Source organism: Barbus barbus (assembly GCF_936440315.1).
Source record: "Barbus barbus genome assembly, chromosome: 43".
In the NCBI taxonomy this organism is placed as follows: Eukaryota; Metazoa; Chordata; class Actinopteri; order Cypriniformes; family Cyprinidae; genus Barbus; species Barbus barbus.
Genome location: NC_136721.1, coordinates 24,475,940 through 24,494,310, shown reverse-complemented (window position 1 = coordinate 24,494,310; position 18,371 = coordinate 24,475,940). Strand labels below are relative to the sequence as shown.

The window sequence follows — 18,371 nt, the reverse complement described above, 5'->3', positions numbered from 1 at the left end:
CATGTATAAATACACACAGTATTTATTTTGAAAAAATATTTACATGTATATATTTATATTCATATAATTTATATTCTATATTTTTTTCTTAAATATATATGTGCATGTGTGTGTATTTATATATACACACAATAAATATACACAGTAGACACACATATATTATGTAAACAAAAACTTTTATTTAATTAATCATTTGACATCACTAATATTTCCATAAGCTTTTATTATTGTAATAATTTCCTTTTTATTTTCTGGTCTACAAATCTCTCTTTTAAATAGAGAATGAACTAAGAAATATGATTCTAAGCTTATTTAAACCCTTGTTTGTCTCATATTAAATCCTTTAAAGTTTCCTTTTAAAGTCAGCACTTTTGTCTACATCTTCTTTGAATGAACAGGAGTGTGAAGTCTCTCTGATCTGTTGTGTTTCAGCGAATCGAGCGTCGAGCGGAGCGGGCAGCAGCTCGCAGACGGGAGACGCGTTAGGAAAGGCTCTGGCTTCAGTGAGTGACCAGGTCTAACGCTGACCCTGACAGATACAGCCATATACACATACACAAAGCAACATGAAACTGCATTCACCACACATTCGACTTCTCTAATGATGTTTTTCTGAGGTTTATGTTATGCTTCCACCACTGAATAAAAAACAAAAATTAAAAAGGTAATTGGGACTTTTTTTTCTGGCAATTCTGAGTTTATACTTTATCTACTCTAGTGAAAAAATAAATATACTTAAATGTATTTGAAATACATTTATTTCATGCTAAGCATACTACAAATATATTTATATATTTTTGTACTTAATAAAATGTCCTGCAATTGTAGTTTTAGAATACTTAACTGTTATACTTATAGTCTGCTAAATTGGAACAACTAATTTTGTACTTAATGCACGTTAATTGTGCAGAAGTAGTGCTGAAGTACAATTAAAGATATACTTAGTATATTTGATTGTGCTAAAGTGGAACTATTGCAAGAAGACTTTTAAATATTTTGCATTTAAAGACCAATATTATTCAAAGATCATACAATCCTCAACAAAAGTGACATTAAAACACATTTTAGGCTTTATAGTAAGAAGTGCATTGTGCACAAGTAATATGCCAAGGAAAGTTTAATTATAATTTTTATATCAGTAAGTCTCGAGTTATCGGTCAGTAAATATGTTAATAGATTTGAACTATACTTAGTATAAAATAAATGTATTTACTTTTTTACTAGGGTAACAGATCTTTTGTCTTATAAGGCTTTCCTGTTGCTCAAATAGTAGAGCATGGCGCTAGCAACACCAAGGTCATGGGTTCGATTCCCAGGGAAAGCAAGAGCTGATAAAAATTTAAAGATTGTAACTTGAATGCAATGTAAGTCGCTTTGGATAAAAGCGTCTGCTAAATGCATAAATGTAAATGTAAATTGCAAAATATAACCTCCGAATTACATAAACTTGCAGTTCCGAGAAAGAAAGAAAAAAACGCAATTACAGTTTTTATTTTTCATTATGTGGCAAAAACAAAAGTCAGAATTGTGAGATGTAAACTCAAAATTACCTTAAAAAAAAAAATTATTCTGTGGCAGAAATAAGCTTCCATAAAACGTGGTTTCAGAGAAGAAGAAACTTATTGTATTTTGAAGATTATATAAATAGAGGTTTTAAAGCAATGTTCACATTAAGACCAGAGACATTTATTTAAAAAAGTAAACAGATACATGTGACTTCATTTTGCCTTTCAAAAAACATCTTAGCCAGCAAAATCGTTCAGATGAATGTGCTTCATACACACTGATTCCTGTAGAGATGATGTTTCAGCTCGATGATGATGATGTGTGTGTGTTTGCTCTGGTTTGTCATTGCTGTGTGTTTGTTGTGCTTGTAGATCTATTCCCCTGATCACACCAATAACAGCTTCTCATCCAACCCCTCCACTCCTGTGGGATCTCCTCCCTCGCTCACAGGTATGTGTGTGTGTGTGTGTGTTTATTCTCAACAGAGATAAACACACACACAGATGTTTGCACTGGTGTCAGTCACCTGATTACTCTGTTTACTGCTTTACTATGCAATATATACTGAGCTCTGTTATTTATGTGCCACCAGGTTTATTACAGTTGACTAAAATTAAAACCTTTACAAAAACTTTATTTCAGCTACTTCCCAAGGAGACATTGTACTAAAATAAGTCAAATAATAAAATAAATAAAAATTAATAAAAACTATATAGATGTATAAAAATATATATAAAAAGTCAAAAACATTTTTTTTAAATAACTACAATTTTTAACAAAATTTACACTAAATTTTTTTATTTTTGTTAGAAAATACATCATACTGGAAATGAAATGTCAAGTCTGAAATAAAATATTTATTTTAATTTATTTAGATATTTAGATATTATATTTAAGCCAAGGAAACATTTCTTGTAGTAAAATAACTCAAATATTTTTTTTATGTAAAAAAACAAAAAATAATGGTTGTCACATGACCAGATGCTTAATTCCAGTTATCCTGGAAATAAAAAAAATATTTTGTTAAAAATAAAAGTTTAAAAATCTAACTTTTGTCAGTCTAATGAATGTGTCACACTGGAAAGGAAAGGTCAAGTGCATTGCATTTTGGGATAATGTATGTTTTGGTTGTTTTCCGCACATGTTAGCAAATATAGTATTTTATTTAGGGCGTTTAGATATTTTATTCACTGTTATTATAGTTAACTAAAACTGAAACCATGGAAAAAATACATTTTCATTACTTGAAATAAAATAAACATTAACTGAAATAATATAAAATATAAAAAAATATAAAATAATAATTAACAAAAAAAAAAAATGTTTAGCTAGTTGCCAAGGCAATATATATAAAAAAAGCTTTAACTGAAATGAAAAATAAAAAAACTATTTTAAAATATTAAAAAAGCTCTCAATGATAGCCTACTAAAATAACTGATTGTATGCGTATAAAAAATAAATGACTTAATATACATACTACGCACTGCTAAAGCCATTGATTTCAAGTTGAAAAGCTTTTATATGTTTCATTCTTCATATTCGATTCAAACCCTGAAACACACTTCATCTCAAGACCTGATTAACGAGTCATTATTCGCGTTGCTATGGAAACAACCACCACCTAATTGCTATTTCTCCGATTGCCAAAGTTATTAAACCGACAACCATTAAATGCGCAACTGCAAATTAATATTTAAACTTAAACATGCGAGGAAAGTTTAAGTAACTAATTTAATAATTTTCTCATTGGCGGTGGCGCGGATACATGCACAATTTATTTGCACATGAATGTGGCTGTAATTATGTGCTAATTAGCATTTGTAAATGAGGTTTAATAATACAGGGAAGCGTCTGAAATGCGTGTTTCTGTAAAGAAGTACGATTTGAAAAAACACAAAATAATTAGACGCGATGTACGTAATGAGCGGATGCTGCAAACGCAAACAGGTGAAGGTCAGGGAGAACTGATGAATGAGTGCCGCTCCTCTCTAATTACTGCCGTGAACCGGCCGCCGCATATGTGTTTGCATCTTAACTCGAGAATGAAAGAATAACGAGGTGTTATTAGCATGAGGGTCGTCACCTATCAAAGGAAGGGTCACTCAGCCGTCGGCCCACCAGCTGATCATCACCGCTGCTCTCACATCAAGAAAACTGGACTACAAAGATAAGACCGGTATTTATTCCACCGGAGTGAGTGATGGTTAATTGAGCTCGTTTGAGTGTCGGATCAACGGGAAAATACAGATTTATAGGATATGAGGAGAATGTTTTAGCATTAGGCCAGAAGAAAGATTTGACCACATAAACATGGATTAAACATGATCAGCCTCTCGAAAATAAAAGCAAAACTATTATATTCATGAAGCTTCGTGTGACATTAAATCAAACTGAAATCAAATAAAACATACAAATTTAAAATTGTTTTATTTCAGCTAGTTGCCAAGGCATCATTAAAATAAAATAAAATGCTATTACAGACATATTAAAAGAAGTTATAAAAATGACAAAAGCACAACAAAATAATAAAAATTATCATATAATGTATTTCAATGCAGGGTTTTTTTTAGTATGATTGAGATACTATTATAGTTTTTATTAATATTATATAGTTTTTATGAATCCATTTTGTTTGTGTTTTTGTTGTTTTTATTAGTTTTTGGTTTTATTTATATATACGGGGATATGAGTATATGTATATGAGTTTTTATTCTTTTTTTCAGTTTTAGTTATTTTAGTACATTAAGTTAAACTAAGTTAAAATGAGAAACAAATTATATTTTATTTTATTTCAGGTAGCCAAAATGTTTTGTTTCATTAGTTTTCTTTGTTTTTTGTGTCTTTTGTGTGTATGTGTGTGTGTGTTTTTAATTTTTTGTTTTGGTGATACTAATTAGAAAGTATTATACAAATCACAGTCATATGGTAATTTTGCACATGCTGAATAGTAGAAACAATGAAATTATATTATAGTTAACTTAAACTTTAAAAAGTGAAAGTAAAAAAAAAACTACCTAATGAAAATGAAAAAAAAAAACAGTAAAATTGTTCAGACTTCAACTAAAATTCAATTTAAACAACAAATCTAATTAAAAATATTAATAAAACTATAATAGTATATCAGTGACTTTCACCTACTGGTCAAAAGATGAAGCAGTTATATCTCAGGATTTGCTTTGTTAATCAGGATGCTGATAAAGACGGTTGTTGTTCTCTTTGATGATGTTGATGTTTTTGTCTCTTTAGCTGCCAGTACGGCCGTCTGGTCCAGAAACGGTCAGGGAGCCTCGTCCCCGAGTTACGAGCCGCCGCTGCACTCGCTGGTGAGAGAAACACAACTCTGTTCCTACAAGATGAGATTGAAATGATACAAACAAATACTGCAACACAATGCTGATTGAGCGATGAACAGATACACATTACTCAGAAGATGTGAGATGATTTGGAGGCTTGTGAAGATCATTCCTCCGCTGAGGAACCGTGAAAGTAAAGCTTCTGGAAACAAACGCTCCTCAAAAGATCCTGAGGATCAGATTTGAGACACACTGATTTTTCTAAAAAATGATTCATAGAGAATCAAAGTAAAGCTGAGCTGCTTCAGCCCAGTAAGTGTTCATCTGGAAATATTACTACAAGTAACGCAAGTTACGTAATCATGTTACGTTTTTAAAGTAACGCATTACTTTTTAAGAGTTACTCTTTCAAGTTACTTTGTTTCTGATGTATTGACTGACAGCTCTTGTGTTGCCATGTTGAGAGAAATCAGGAGTAAGTGCAGAGTGTTGTGTGTGAACATGATCTTACTGTAGTTCAACACTAAATATCTACATGCATTTACTCGTCTTACCTGCACAAAAACAGATTCAGTATTCCTCAAAATCAATAAAAACAGTCAAATGCAAACTTAGAATATTATACAAACCTGCAATAATTAAATATGTTAAATAACAGAAAAATAATTTATGTATTTAATCCCATTTTATTAACCAACGTCTTTGCTACTGAGCTTCGATGATCCAATTCAGCCATAATAATAAGCAAGGCCGTAACCATGTCTTGAACATGGGGGGGGGGGCTGGAATAACCAAATTTATAATATATGTTATATATGTGTTGAAACTGTTGTGCTGCTTCATGTTGTTTTTTAGAACATGTGATACTTTTTTCTTTGATTCTTTGATGAATGCAAAATTTAAAAGAGCAGCATTTGTTCAAAATAGAATTATTTTCTAACAATAAAAATCTTTATGATATTTATTCATTTAACACATCCCTCCTGAATAAAAGTATTAATTTCTTTTTAAAAAAGAAAGAAAAAATTACTGACTTCAAACTTTTGAATAGAATTGTATATTGTAACACAAAATTAATTTTTTTAAATAAATGTAGATTTTTAAATAGATTTTTACTATTACACTAAAAGAGAGACAGAAGATGTGCAGTGGATTGGGTGTGAAACAGGTTTGATTGAGGCTTGCTGCTAATTTGAAAGTGAAAGTAAAATGTGCATCGCGCTTTTAAGCTATTTAAAAGCGAAGGAAAGCGAGGAAAAGAGGGAAAACTCAAACGAACTAAAAACAAACAACTGCTTGACGCCGAATTGCCGCAAATTTGAAAGTGAAAGTAAAATGCGCACGGCCAGTGTTGTCTCACATGGATTAACCGTTGGGTCCCAACCCTAGTTGGATCATGCTGACTGTGTGTCTCTGTCCTGCAGCAGAGTCGTATCGAGGACAGGCTGGAGCGGCTGGACGATGCCATCCATGTGTTGCGCAGTCACGCGGTCGGTCCGTCCACAGCGATGCCCGGAGCTCACGCAGACATGCACGGACTGATCACTCCGTCTCACTCTCACAACGGAGCCATGGGCGGCCTGAGCGCCGGATACAGCGGCGGAATGCTGCCCTCCAACAGACACTCGCTCATGGTAAGAGCCGCTGACCTCTGACCTCTGAGCTCTCGCCGTCTGGAGCCACTTCCTGCAGAGAGAGGATGTTAATGCGAGTCACACATCTCTCTGTGTCTCTTCTTATTCGATCATTAGTGTCTAGATCAGCCTGTTTGGATAGACCCAACATGTGTGCACCACCTAGAAATTATACTTAAAGCTAAAATCACCAAACTAATAACTAAAACTAAAACCATAAAAAACATTGTCGTTACTTGAAATTAATTCAGTTTCAACCGAAACAACAAAACTGTAAATTTACTGTATTTCAGCTAGGAATTTGTTTTCGTGACAGTAGCTCCAGAGTGCGACAGAATGACAGCAACAGGACAGGACACAGATAATAATAAAAAAATAATAATAATAATATAAATAATGTACAAATATACAAAAATGGACAATATACAAATGTAGACATATTAAAAAAATAAATAAAATAATAATAATAAAAATTTAAATTTGTAAAACTGTAATAAAAATGAATTAAAACTGATACAATTTTTATTATTATTATTTTTAAAAATAAATTAAAACCATTAAAAATTGTTACTTGAAATTAAATAAATGTTAACTGAAATAAAATAAAATATTTTATCAACTTTTTTTTATTTCAGGTAATTGCCAAAGCAACATTTCTCATTTTGGTTTTAATGAAAAATAATAACAATTTATAAATAAAATATATTAAGAAAAACTATAAAAATAAAAAAAAGCTTAGACATTTCAGAATTTCATGTAGTTTTTTTATATTTTAAGGAGACATTTATGTAGTTTAACCTGATTTTGTTGTTTAACCTGGTTTTCCTTATTTATTTATTTATTTTTACGGCAAAAAAATTACATAAATACACAACAAAATTACTAAAACTTTAACTAAAATGAAAGTAAAAACAGAAAATATGAAAATACAATCCAATTTAAAATATTAACAATAACTATAATAGTATCTCAGTGATATTAAAATAACACTGCCACCTACTGGTCAAAAGTTTAAGACTGTTGTACTTGCAATAAAAATCGTTGTGTTTAATGTGGTGTGCATGGCATCCCTGTAATGTCTAAGTGTTATTAGTTCAGGTTGGAGCAAAGAATTGTGGGTAGCGATGTTGGCTCTCCTCTGACTGTAAGTTAAGCTAAATACAGGAAATAACAGAGCGAGGGGGAGGACAAGACTTCAAAAGGAAGATGCTGGTAATATTTTCCACATTTAAGGCTTTTTTAAGACTTGAAACAATCCATAAAGCTTCAAACAGCTGGAGAGAATAAAGAACAGAAGACAATACATGAGGAAAAGAAGATATAATGCACGTCCGACACACACACACACACACACACACACATTATTGCATGCACATTTATACATAAACCATTTCTGATGCGCTCATGTCTTTTTATGTAGTCATCAGTACATGAATTGCATTAAAATGCATAAAAATGGGACTGAATTATTGAAAATGAATGTTTCGCACATGCACGCATATTCCTTAAGAAAAGGAAAAAGTTGAGTTACTAAATGTTCTCAAACTGTATTTTTTAGGGTTTTTGTAGCTAAAAAGTGGCTCTTAAAAGAGAATATATTCAGACTGATCTGTTTCTGATGAAGTGTTCTGTGTAAGCTCATGTTTGTACATATTTCCAGTGTTAACGAACTGTTTTTAATGACATAAATGAATAACGGCAGGCGTGGGTTTGCTCAGGCGTTTGATTGGACGAGCTCTGCTGTTGACGAGGTCCTGAATCTCTGCTCAATGTCTCACTGACGCTGCTGTTTATTTATTCACTCTTACCAGTGAGTGAGTGAGTGTGTGTGTGTGTGTGTGTGTGTGTGTGTGTGTGCTGTCATGGCATTGGATTATAATGCATTCACATTATTAAATCAGTGTTGTTAAAGGGACAGTTCACCCAAAATGTATCATTCTATCGCGGTGTTATTTTAGCATCTTCGATATACTATTATAGTTTTTTTTTTTTAAATATATTTTGTTGTATTTATATATTGTTCAGTTTTCATTTTAATTTCAGTTAAGGTTTTAGTGTTTTTGTCATTTTTATAAATTTTAGTTTTTTAATATATAAATTTTAATTTTACTAAAAGTTTTAGTAGTATTATTGTGTTTTTGCAATTTGTATTAATTTTTTAATATGCATATATATTATTTTTATCAAGTTTTCACTTTAATTTTTTTGTGTGTGTTTTTGTAATTTTTATCAGTTTTTATGTCGTTTTTTTGTAATTTTTTAAAATATGTTTAAATAACTTTAATTGAGGTTTGTTAATCTAATTAGTTTTTATTTTTTAAAATATGTCTACATTGTTATTTTTATTCTTTTTATTATTATGTTTAGTTAAAAAATTTAATGAGAAATGTTGCCTTGGCAACTAGTTGAAATAAAAAATAATAATAATATTTTATTAAATTTCAGTTTATTTTATGTAATACAAATTATGGTTTTAGTTTTAGTTAACGATAATAACCCAGTTCTGTCATAATTTTCTCCCCCTCATTTTTATTTCATTCCCGTATGACTCTTTTACTTTCTAGAAGTTATTGCACTGAATGCTGGAGCTGCTCTCTTCAGTGGAAGTGAAGGTTAGGGTCCTGTGAAGTGAGCAGATGATGAAGTGAATGAGAGAACTGTGTGTTTAGAGGAACAGCTGGATGAGATCTGCTGCTGAGCTCACGCTGGAAACAGGTGCTTGCACGATGAGAGAGACTCAAACACACATAAAATGGCTGTTCACTGTTACATGATACGTCTAGTGCACTATGGGAACTTCAGCATGAGCAGATTTACCAAAGTGTGCAAGAAACATACTGTACAAACCACGCAGACCTTCCTTTCCCAGCAGGACAAATGAACAATTCAGCAGAATTAAGGCATATTCATCTTTGAGTTTAGCATCAACTTGATTCTTAATCCTTCATATTTATCATATAATCATTCTTATAACTCATCATTCTCTGTTAGTATATTCCCAATATTAAAAACAATCAGAAAGTGTTTTAAATCTAATTAAATCTAACACTATAAAAAATTACTCTGCAAAAAATGATTTTCTTCCTCAGTATTGTTGTCTTGTTTTCCAGTACACATTTCTAAACTTTCTTAAATTAAGATGCAAAATGACATAAGATATAATAAAAAATAATAATAGTAGTAAATTAGGGAAGACAATATTATAATTAATTTTCATAAAAGATACTTGATATCTTATGCAGTTTTGCTTCTTAAGTAAATGTATCTTGATTTAAGAATTAGTAAAAATACAGAGGTGGAAAATTAATTTTTACACTTTTAAGTATAGTCTTTTTTATTATTTTCCCATTAAAATATCGATTTAGTTTTTTTTAGATTTTTACGGTTTTCTATGTAAAATGACATGTTTAATTCAATGCTACTTGCCATTTCTTTGTAATTATTTGTGAAATTGACTATCAATTTCTGAGTGAAAATTGTTTCTGCACCATTTTTGTTTTCAGTGTAAAGTCTTAAGATGCAAACATGACAGTCGTAGCAATATTTCTGTGTATAAATCATCAGTAACTCTGAGTGAAGGCTGATCTGGTGTGTTTTCTGAGCGCTGGCTCTGTCTGTAAGCGTGTCAGGCGTTTAGCGCTTGTGATCTGATGGTTTTAAGCGCGATCGACCCTCGATAGAAGATTTCCTGCAGCTTCATCCTGAAAGAGACACTTTGAAATGCTATAACGCATCTGCAGCAGAAAACTCTTCCTACAGACTCCTACTTCTCCACACAGTCAGTATGCAGTGAGAAAAGTCTGACCCCCATGTGTATTTATTAGAGATATTACCAGAAATATTCAGTTTTCACTGCAAAAATCACATTCTTAAGGAGTATATTTGACCTTTTTTGAGTTAAAATATCTAAAAATCAGAAACGAGACATTTATTTGAGAAGCAGCTCATTGTAAGAGATTAAGAGATTTCATATTTTGTTTCATTCATGGCATCTTTTAATATAAGTGCATTTTGTTTTAATGCACTGGCAGATTATTGCACTAGATTTGCGCTCAAAACATGAAAAATTCTGCCATTACTGAGACCAAATACACTCATATTGAAGATAACTGCTATAAAATAATGAGTATTTTTGTCATTTTCCAGTTAAAATATCTAAACACCATTAAAACTAGAAGCATTTATTTGAGAAGCAGCTCTGCTTAAGATATTACGACTTCTTGTCCTACTTTGATTTCAGATTTAGTTTTCATTCACTGCATCTTTTTAATATAAGTGCATTCTGTTTTATTGCACCAGCAACTTGTTTATAGCTTAAAACAGAAAAATGTGCCAGTGCAATGAGACAAAATACACTGCTAAACATTGAATGGGTTTTTTTTGTCATTTCTAGTTAAATATCTACCTATAATTCAAAAGAGACAATTAATTTAAGAAGCAGCATAAGATATTTTTGCAGTGCAAATTATTTCACTAGTTTTTGACTTGTTTATACTTAAACCATAGAAAAATCTGACAAAATACACTCGTATTAAAGATAACTTCTATTAACTAATGAGTATATTTGTCATTTTCCAATTAAAATATCTAAAAATCATCAAAATGAGGCAAATTTATGCTAATCTGACTTGTTTTCATACTTTTGTTTTCATTTACTGCATCTTTTTAACATAAGAGCATTTTGTTTTATTGCATTGGAAAAACTTAACATGTAAAAGAATTGCTAATAGTGAGACAAAATACACTTGTATTAACTGCTATAGACAAATGTCAATATGCCGTGTTGCTTCTCAAGTACTGTAAATGACTTGAAAGAGTGTGTGTTTGGCACTGAACGGGTTTCAGGGCGACTGGAGATGCAGGTGAGGTTTGTAACTGAGAAAATGCTGTTTAGGGCCACAGAGACGCACAAACAGCCAGCCATGACTACCACACAGGAAACAGCACATAATTACCCTGTGTGTGTGTGTGTGTGTGTGTGTGTGTGTCTGGGACTCACAAAGACGCACTATTCGCTGCTCAGACGCCCCTCTCCCATCGCTGTGGAAACGCAGCCATACAGAGAGCGCTTTGTCATCACACTTTTCCACACACACACACACACACACACACACACACACACACACACACACTGGTCTCAGTGTTCATCAGCTCTCCGGCGCCCCCTACAGCGGCAGATCTTCTGTCTCTCATCCATCACAACCACAAATGCTCACCTGATGAAGCCTGTGTAAAGTGCAAAAACATCTTTTAGTGGAACTATTTTTACATTTATTCATAGAATTGTTTTTTAAATGTAGTTCTTACACCTGCTGTTTTGAAGTGAAGCATTTACATATAAATTATACAGTAATTGTTTATAAATCATGATATAAATTATTTAATAATGATGTTATTATTTTATAAGGTTACACTTTATTTGAAGGTGTCCTTGTTACAGTGTAATTATACATTTAAGTACTGATTATTTAACTACATGTACTTACTATATGGTTAGGGTTTGGCTTAGGGTTACTTGTAATTTTGCATAATTAATTGTTATTATGTAACACATGTAACAAGGATACCTTAAAATAAAGTGTTACCTTGCAACCTGTGAGTTGGAAGTGTTGATTTCATGAAAATACTGGATCCTTTGAGAAGACATGAGAACTAGAGGTCTGTGTGTGTGTGTGTGTATGTGTGTGTGTGTGTGCTGTAGATTCATGAAATCATGGGAAAGAAATAGTCGTGCTGACAGACAGCAGAGATCACTGTCAATGACACACACACACACACACACACACACACACTGTATTAACAAGCATATTTTGACCCATTTCTGAATAGTTTTTATCATTGCTGGAGTTTCAGAGAGGAATGACAAGGATAGTCAAGTAGTCGCCCAACACCCAACCTTTTGATATTTTAACTTCTTGTTTTTATTTGTATGATTTAATAATTAATCTTTAATATTTTTATTTATCTTTTATTTATTTTCCTTTAGTATTTTTATTGTTTATTTTATTTTTGTACTTTATCTTTGTTATTTAAATTTTGTTTATTTTATGCTTCGTCTTATTTATTTTAATAATTTTATTAATGAATTATTTATGGTTTACGTTAGCTTTAATCTTTTATTCTTGTTAATTTTATTTTTGTCCTATTGAACTTTATTTTTATAACTTTATGTATTATTTATAGTTTATTTTATGTTTAACATTTTTGTTTATTTTATTCTTAGTCTTATTTAATATAGTTATAATTGTATTATTTATTTTTATTATTAAAAATGTTTTAATTTTGATATTATTATTTATTAGATTTTTATAAAAAATATATATATTTTATCTTTAATTTTTATTGCTTATTTGATTTTTTTCTTTAATATTTGTATATTTTTTGTGGTATTTATTTTTATTTTATGCATATCTTTGATACCTTTAGTATTTATTGCTTATTTATTTAAAAAACAAGATTTTCTTTAATGTTGTCATTTTTAGCATAATGTGCTCTAAATCTGGTGATCTGAGTTTCTCGGACGGGGTTTCAGCGTTTGATCTGATTGTTTAAAGCGAGTTCCCGTCTCTCTGACCCTGTCGCCCCATCATTCCGGCCCGTGACCCCGTGACCTCTGTATGTCCAGGTCCCGACGCGGCCACTAATACAGTATTGTGTTGAGAATCCGCCTCATCGCCTCGCGCAGGAAGTTGGTTTGTTCCGTTCAGAGTAATGCTTCCTGCGCTCGTTTCTCTGCAGGATATTCTTGTTCCAGCTTTTGTTTGGACCGAAGCTGTTTATTTTTAGGACTGCAGCCCTGTCTCTCTATTGTTTGGCCGTTTGATGGATGGATATTTGATTTGGCCGGTAACCTTGAAATCACACACACACACAGATAAACACACAATTTATAAACACGCATTTATATATAAATATATAAATATATCATGCATAAATGTTGATTACTACATCATTCTGCAAAAGAACTTACTCAATATTTTTTGTCTTGAATAGTCATCCAACAGCCAACTTTTTGATATTTTAACTTAAAGTTTTCATTTGTATTATTTATTATTTTATTTTATCTTTACGTTTTGTTGATTTATTTTAATACATTTAATATTTTTCGATTTTTATTTAATATTTGTATCTTATTAATTTGTTTATCGCTTATTTTATTTTATTTTATTTGTTTTCTTTTCTTTGATATTTACATTTTTATAATTTGTTTGTTTATTATTTATTGTTTATTTTATCTTTAATATCTTCCAGTAAACTTAATTTAAAAAGAAAACAAGATAATTTTTCTTTCCAAATTGACAGATATTTGTTCTTGTTTTAATTAAAAACTCCCTTAATTGTAATAAAAAAAATTTTAGAAAATGAGACTTAATATCTTCAGTCATTTTGCTTCTCAAGTAAATGCCTCTCGATTTAAGAATGTTTAGATATTTGTACAAAAAAAAAAATCATCACTGCAGACTCTGAGCGTCTGTGTAGAAATAAAGCATCTTAATTCAATAGAGTCACCAGGAAGCAATTTTCTCTCTTTCTTTGGAAGTGCTTTGCTAATTTGGCCTGTTTTTTTGTAGTTCAGAGGAATTTTCTAAAACCAGGTCTGGTGTTCTCGTCACAGATGTCATGAGATCCTGGACCACCCTGGAAGAACCTCCTCAGATCTTCTCTAAAAAGCCATATTCTGTGCTTTCATAGCATTTATGTTTCATTTAGATAAATATCTTAAGTTTCATGCATAATTCATATAGTCATGATCAGCTCCACCTATTAAATAGGCTGGTTTTGCTGCTGAACCTACAAAGTCTTTATGTAAATGAGTCCTGTAATGATCAGGGTTGGTCATGTGGGTGGTGATGTGTGAATGTGGGCGGTCTTAATGAGCTCATATCATTGATTATGATTTCGGAATAATTTTGTAGTTTTTGTAGTTTAGTTTCCATAAATGTGGAATGAACATTCAAATTTGTTCAATAAAACAGACATATTAGATGAAAAACTCAAATGTGTGTGTGTGTGTGTGTGTGCGTGTGTGTGCGTGTGTGTGTGTTTGTGTGTGTGTGTGTGTGTGTGTGTGTGCGTGTGTGTGTGTGTGTGTGTGTGTGCGTGCGTGCGTTTTTGTGACAAATGAGGACATAAATTTGTATAATTTTTGACACAGGTATTACAAGGTGAAGGTGACTTTTCAGGACATTGACCCATGTCCCCACTTTTCAAAACGCTTATAAATCATACAGAGTGAGGTTTTTTTGGGGGAAAGTAGAAATGCACAGTTTCCTGTGAGGGCTAAGTTTAGGTGTAGGGCAATAGCACATACAGTTTGTACAGTATAAAAACCATTACGCCTATGGGATGTCCCCACTTTTCACAAAAACAAACGTGTGTGTGTGTGTGTGCGTGTGTGTTGAAAGCTGCTGTCAGTAGGCCGTCTGGTCCTCATCTCTCTCCTCACACACACGCAGCTTCACAGAAGAGCTCTGTGGCAAATAAACACCATCAGTCTTCTAAGGTCTCGGTTAACGACTAACCCCTAATTAACTACAAGACTGAGAGACTGCAGGAACTCCACCAGAACCAGTTTCCCACAATCACTCGGCCAAAAATGAGCATCCTGTCATCATTTACTCCTAAACACGATTGACAATGAGGCAGAAATGCATGAAAATTAAATTTGAAATATTTATAGCACATAATAGTGCATGGGGCAGTGTTGTTATTCAAAACTAAAACTATTCAAAATCATTCAATTGTTAAATTAAATCAAACAGAAATGTTGTATAACTGAAATAAATTATAAATACAAATATTAAGGCTAAATTGAAATAAAAAAATTATAAAAAGACAAAAAATTAAATAAAAATAAAACAGAAATATTAGCTGAAAAACTTAACTAAAAATATTAGAGGAAAAACTGAAAATTATATATATTACCTTGGCAAAATAACAGGAAATAAATAAGTTGAAGTTTAAAAATAAACTAATAAAAGTTACATAAAAATAAATTAAATTATTAAAAAACTAATAAAAAAGGCAAATAAAATGTTAAACAAAATGCAACATAAATAGTAGATGAAAGCTGAAATGAAAATGAAAAATGTTGCCTCGGCACTAAATACTAAAACTGAAATTAAAAAAAAAAAGTTAAATAGAAATATTTAAATAAAATGAAAAAATGATATTGTTAAATAAAATAGAAACAAACACCTTAAAAATGAGAAATGTTGCTTTGGCAACTAATTGATATATATGTGTAAGTGCTAAAATTACTAAAGCTAAAATAAAAAATAAAGCTAAATAGAATTAAATTTAAAAAAAGCATTAAAAACTATTAAGAAAATGAATACTGAAAATTTTAAAATAAAAGCTCATTTAAAATATAATAATATGACTAATATTAACACTGATATGGGTTACAATTCTAATATTTTTACCGCATTGTTTTTTTGGGGAGCCTGACAGCCCCTGATATGGAAAACAAAGCGCTCTAGAAATACTGCTAAAAATCTAATGTTGTGCTTCTTAGGTGAAAACATGAGGAATGACTTGAGTTTGAGTGAATAGTGATGGAATTGTGTAATATTTTGGGTGAATTATTAATATAAACAAAACTAGAATTACCACAGAATCTCCATTCATGAAATCCTCCAGCACATGCATGTATGTTTATAAATAATTTTTAAAAATACTCTTTACTCTATTTAACCACGTTTTTATTTGATTTTACTATGTTAAAATAAGCAGAATATTCCATCAGTTCCTCAGAATGATCCGGTCTGTTCCTCTCTTTCAGTGTGTGACAGTGATTCACTTCTGTTTTTAAATAGAAATGTTTTATTGAATATATGCGGTCCGACATCGCCTTCCGCTGTGCTTCGGTCTTTCTGCGACATTTTCTGATATTTGCATGAAGCCTCCGGGAGACAGCAGCGTCACCGGATTAACCGGAATTACAGAGAGAGAGGATCTCCGATTGTGTCCTTAAAACAAAAACAGAGCGAGAGGGAAGCAAACTTGTGCCAAATCACAATTCCTGCTGGATGTGTGCACTATCGAGGGAATTAGGGAGCCCACAATTAAGCATATGGGCATTAAGATAATTGTCAGTTGTGTTGGCGAACGTGATGGCAGACAGATGGATCAGACTCAGCCCGCTCTCCGCTCGGCACCATGGGACATTACTTTGGATTTTACCTGCCTGAATAAATTCACAGTGTTTTCACCGACAGAGGAAGAAGAAAGATTAGAGGATGGAGAGAGCGGGAGAGAGAGAGAGAGAGAGAGAGTTTGGCTTTCACTCACACTATTTCTGTAGCATGTGCTGTGTATAGTTTGTGAATTTTGATGACATGCTGTATTATATTTGATCAAAATGTACAAGAAACACGTGCATGCATGCAAAACACTCTATCCAACAATGCAACTTTTCAGCTTGATAATATATATTTTTTAATATTTTAAATATTTTTATTTATGTCTAATTCTTGACTCATTTAATATTATTTTCAATAAATAATAATTATTTTTTTTATTTAGAGTAAATTTAAATTTATAAATGGTTATTTTGTACCTTTTTATTTCGTTTTTTATTGTTGTCTCTTTCTTGACTAATACATTTTTTGTTTTATTTGTATTTGTATTTTTTCATTAATATTTACAAAAGAAAATAACTTAATTTGTAAATTATCATTTCAACTTTTAAAGGAATTTTAAATATTTAAATTATTATTATTCAACTTTTAATTGTAATATTTTTTCTCTTTCTTGACTAATACTACTTTTATGTTGAATTTTTTCATTAATATTTTTTAAAAATTCATAATTAATTATTTAATCTTTTCTTATTTGCATTTGTGTCTTTCTCAATTCTTATTTAATTTTTATTTGTATTTAAAAAATAATTGGAATTTTTTTTACCAATTTACCAGTGATATTTATAAATGGGTTTTATGTTTGTTTTATTTTATTATTTAAATTTTTCTCTCTTTCTTGACTCAAATCAAATTTAATTTAGCTTTTAATTTCACCAAAACCTTCATTCACCTTGGAAATGGCATGTCGAGTGCATTGCATTATGGCATGCTTTATTCTGCACAGTGTGTTCTATTATATATCACACATTTTTGGAAATATATTATTCCATGCATGCAGAAAATTAGTATACTGTGCAGAATATATATACTGCACACTACAAAGAGAGTGTACCCTAACAAAGCCAAAGACAGCGTGAGTGATGGAGGCTGTAAAATGGAGGTGTGTTGTGGGTGGTGTTTGTGAAGGGTTACAGCGCCCTCTGTTGGCCGGTAACGGTGGAGCGGATTGAGTAATCAGGCCTGTGTGAAACCAGCAGAATGTTCTGGATGCTTTTATCTGCTCAAGAAGAATGCATTTGCATGTTTAGATGTGTGTGTGACGTCCCTGTCTCTGTGTTTGTCCAGGTGGGCGGCCATCGCGAGGACGGTTTGAGGAGCGGTCACTCCATCGTGGCCAATCAGGTGTCAGTACCTCAGCTTCCTGTGCAGTCGGCCACTTCCCCCGACCTCAGCCATTCTGATCCGTACAGGGGTGAGCGTGACACACACACACACACACACACTGGAATCATGTGGGCACAGAGCGGGCAGAATGCCAGCCTCCTCCATCTGCCGCCATTTTAGAGCATCACCACACAGATGAGCGTACAGCGGATTCCCACGCTCACTTTCTGATTTACAGGCCACGCATATGACTGTTTTCAACATTGATAATAATCAGGAATGTTTCTTGAGCAGCAAATCAGTATATTAGAATGATTTCTGAAGATCATGTGACACTGAAGACTGGAGTAATGATGCTGAAAATACAGCTGCGCATCACAGAAATACATTACAGTTTAACAGATATAAACATACAAAACAGCTTTTTGAATTTGTAATAACATTTCAAATTTTACTGTATTTTTGATCGA

General features: G+C 31.8%; 2 protein-coding genes across 7 annotated transcripts in view; one reads left to right on the top strand and one right to left on the bottom strand.

Moving 5' to 3' along the window:
- LOC306861931 (uncharacterized protein) overlaps positions 1 to 18,371 on the bottom strand; it is a 1,169,885-nt gene that overhangs the window by 913,560 nt on the left and 237,954 nt on the right. The gene's annotated exons all lie outside the window — the stretch shown is intronic.
- Positions 1 to 18,371, top strand: part of LOC306861928 (transcription factor 4-like) — a 169,853-nt gene that overhangs the window by 136,669 nt on the left and 14,813 nt on the right. For all 6 annotated transcript variants that reach the window (XM_079404424.1, XM_079404423.1, XM_079404426.1 and 3 more), the window contains 5 exons: positions 433 to 503; positions 1,878 to 1,956; positions 4,753 to 4,829; positions 6,224 to 6,433; positions 17,863 to 17,989. In XM_079404424.1, coding sequence (XP_079260550.1) covers positions 433 to 503; positions 1,878 to 1,956; positions 4,753 to 4,829; positions 6,224 to 6,433; positions 17,863 to 17,989 — 564 coding nt within the window. The remainder of the gene's footprint in view (positions 1 to 432; positions 504 to 1,877; positions 1,957 to 4,752; positions 4,830 to 6,223; positions 6,434 to 17,862; positions 17,990 to 18,371) is intronic.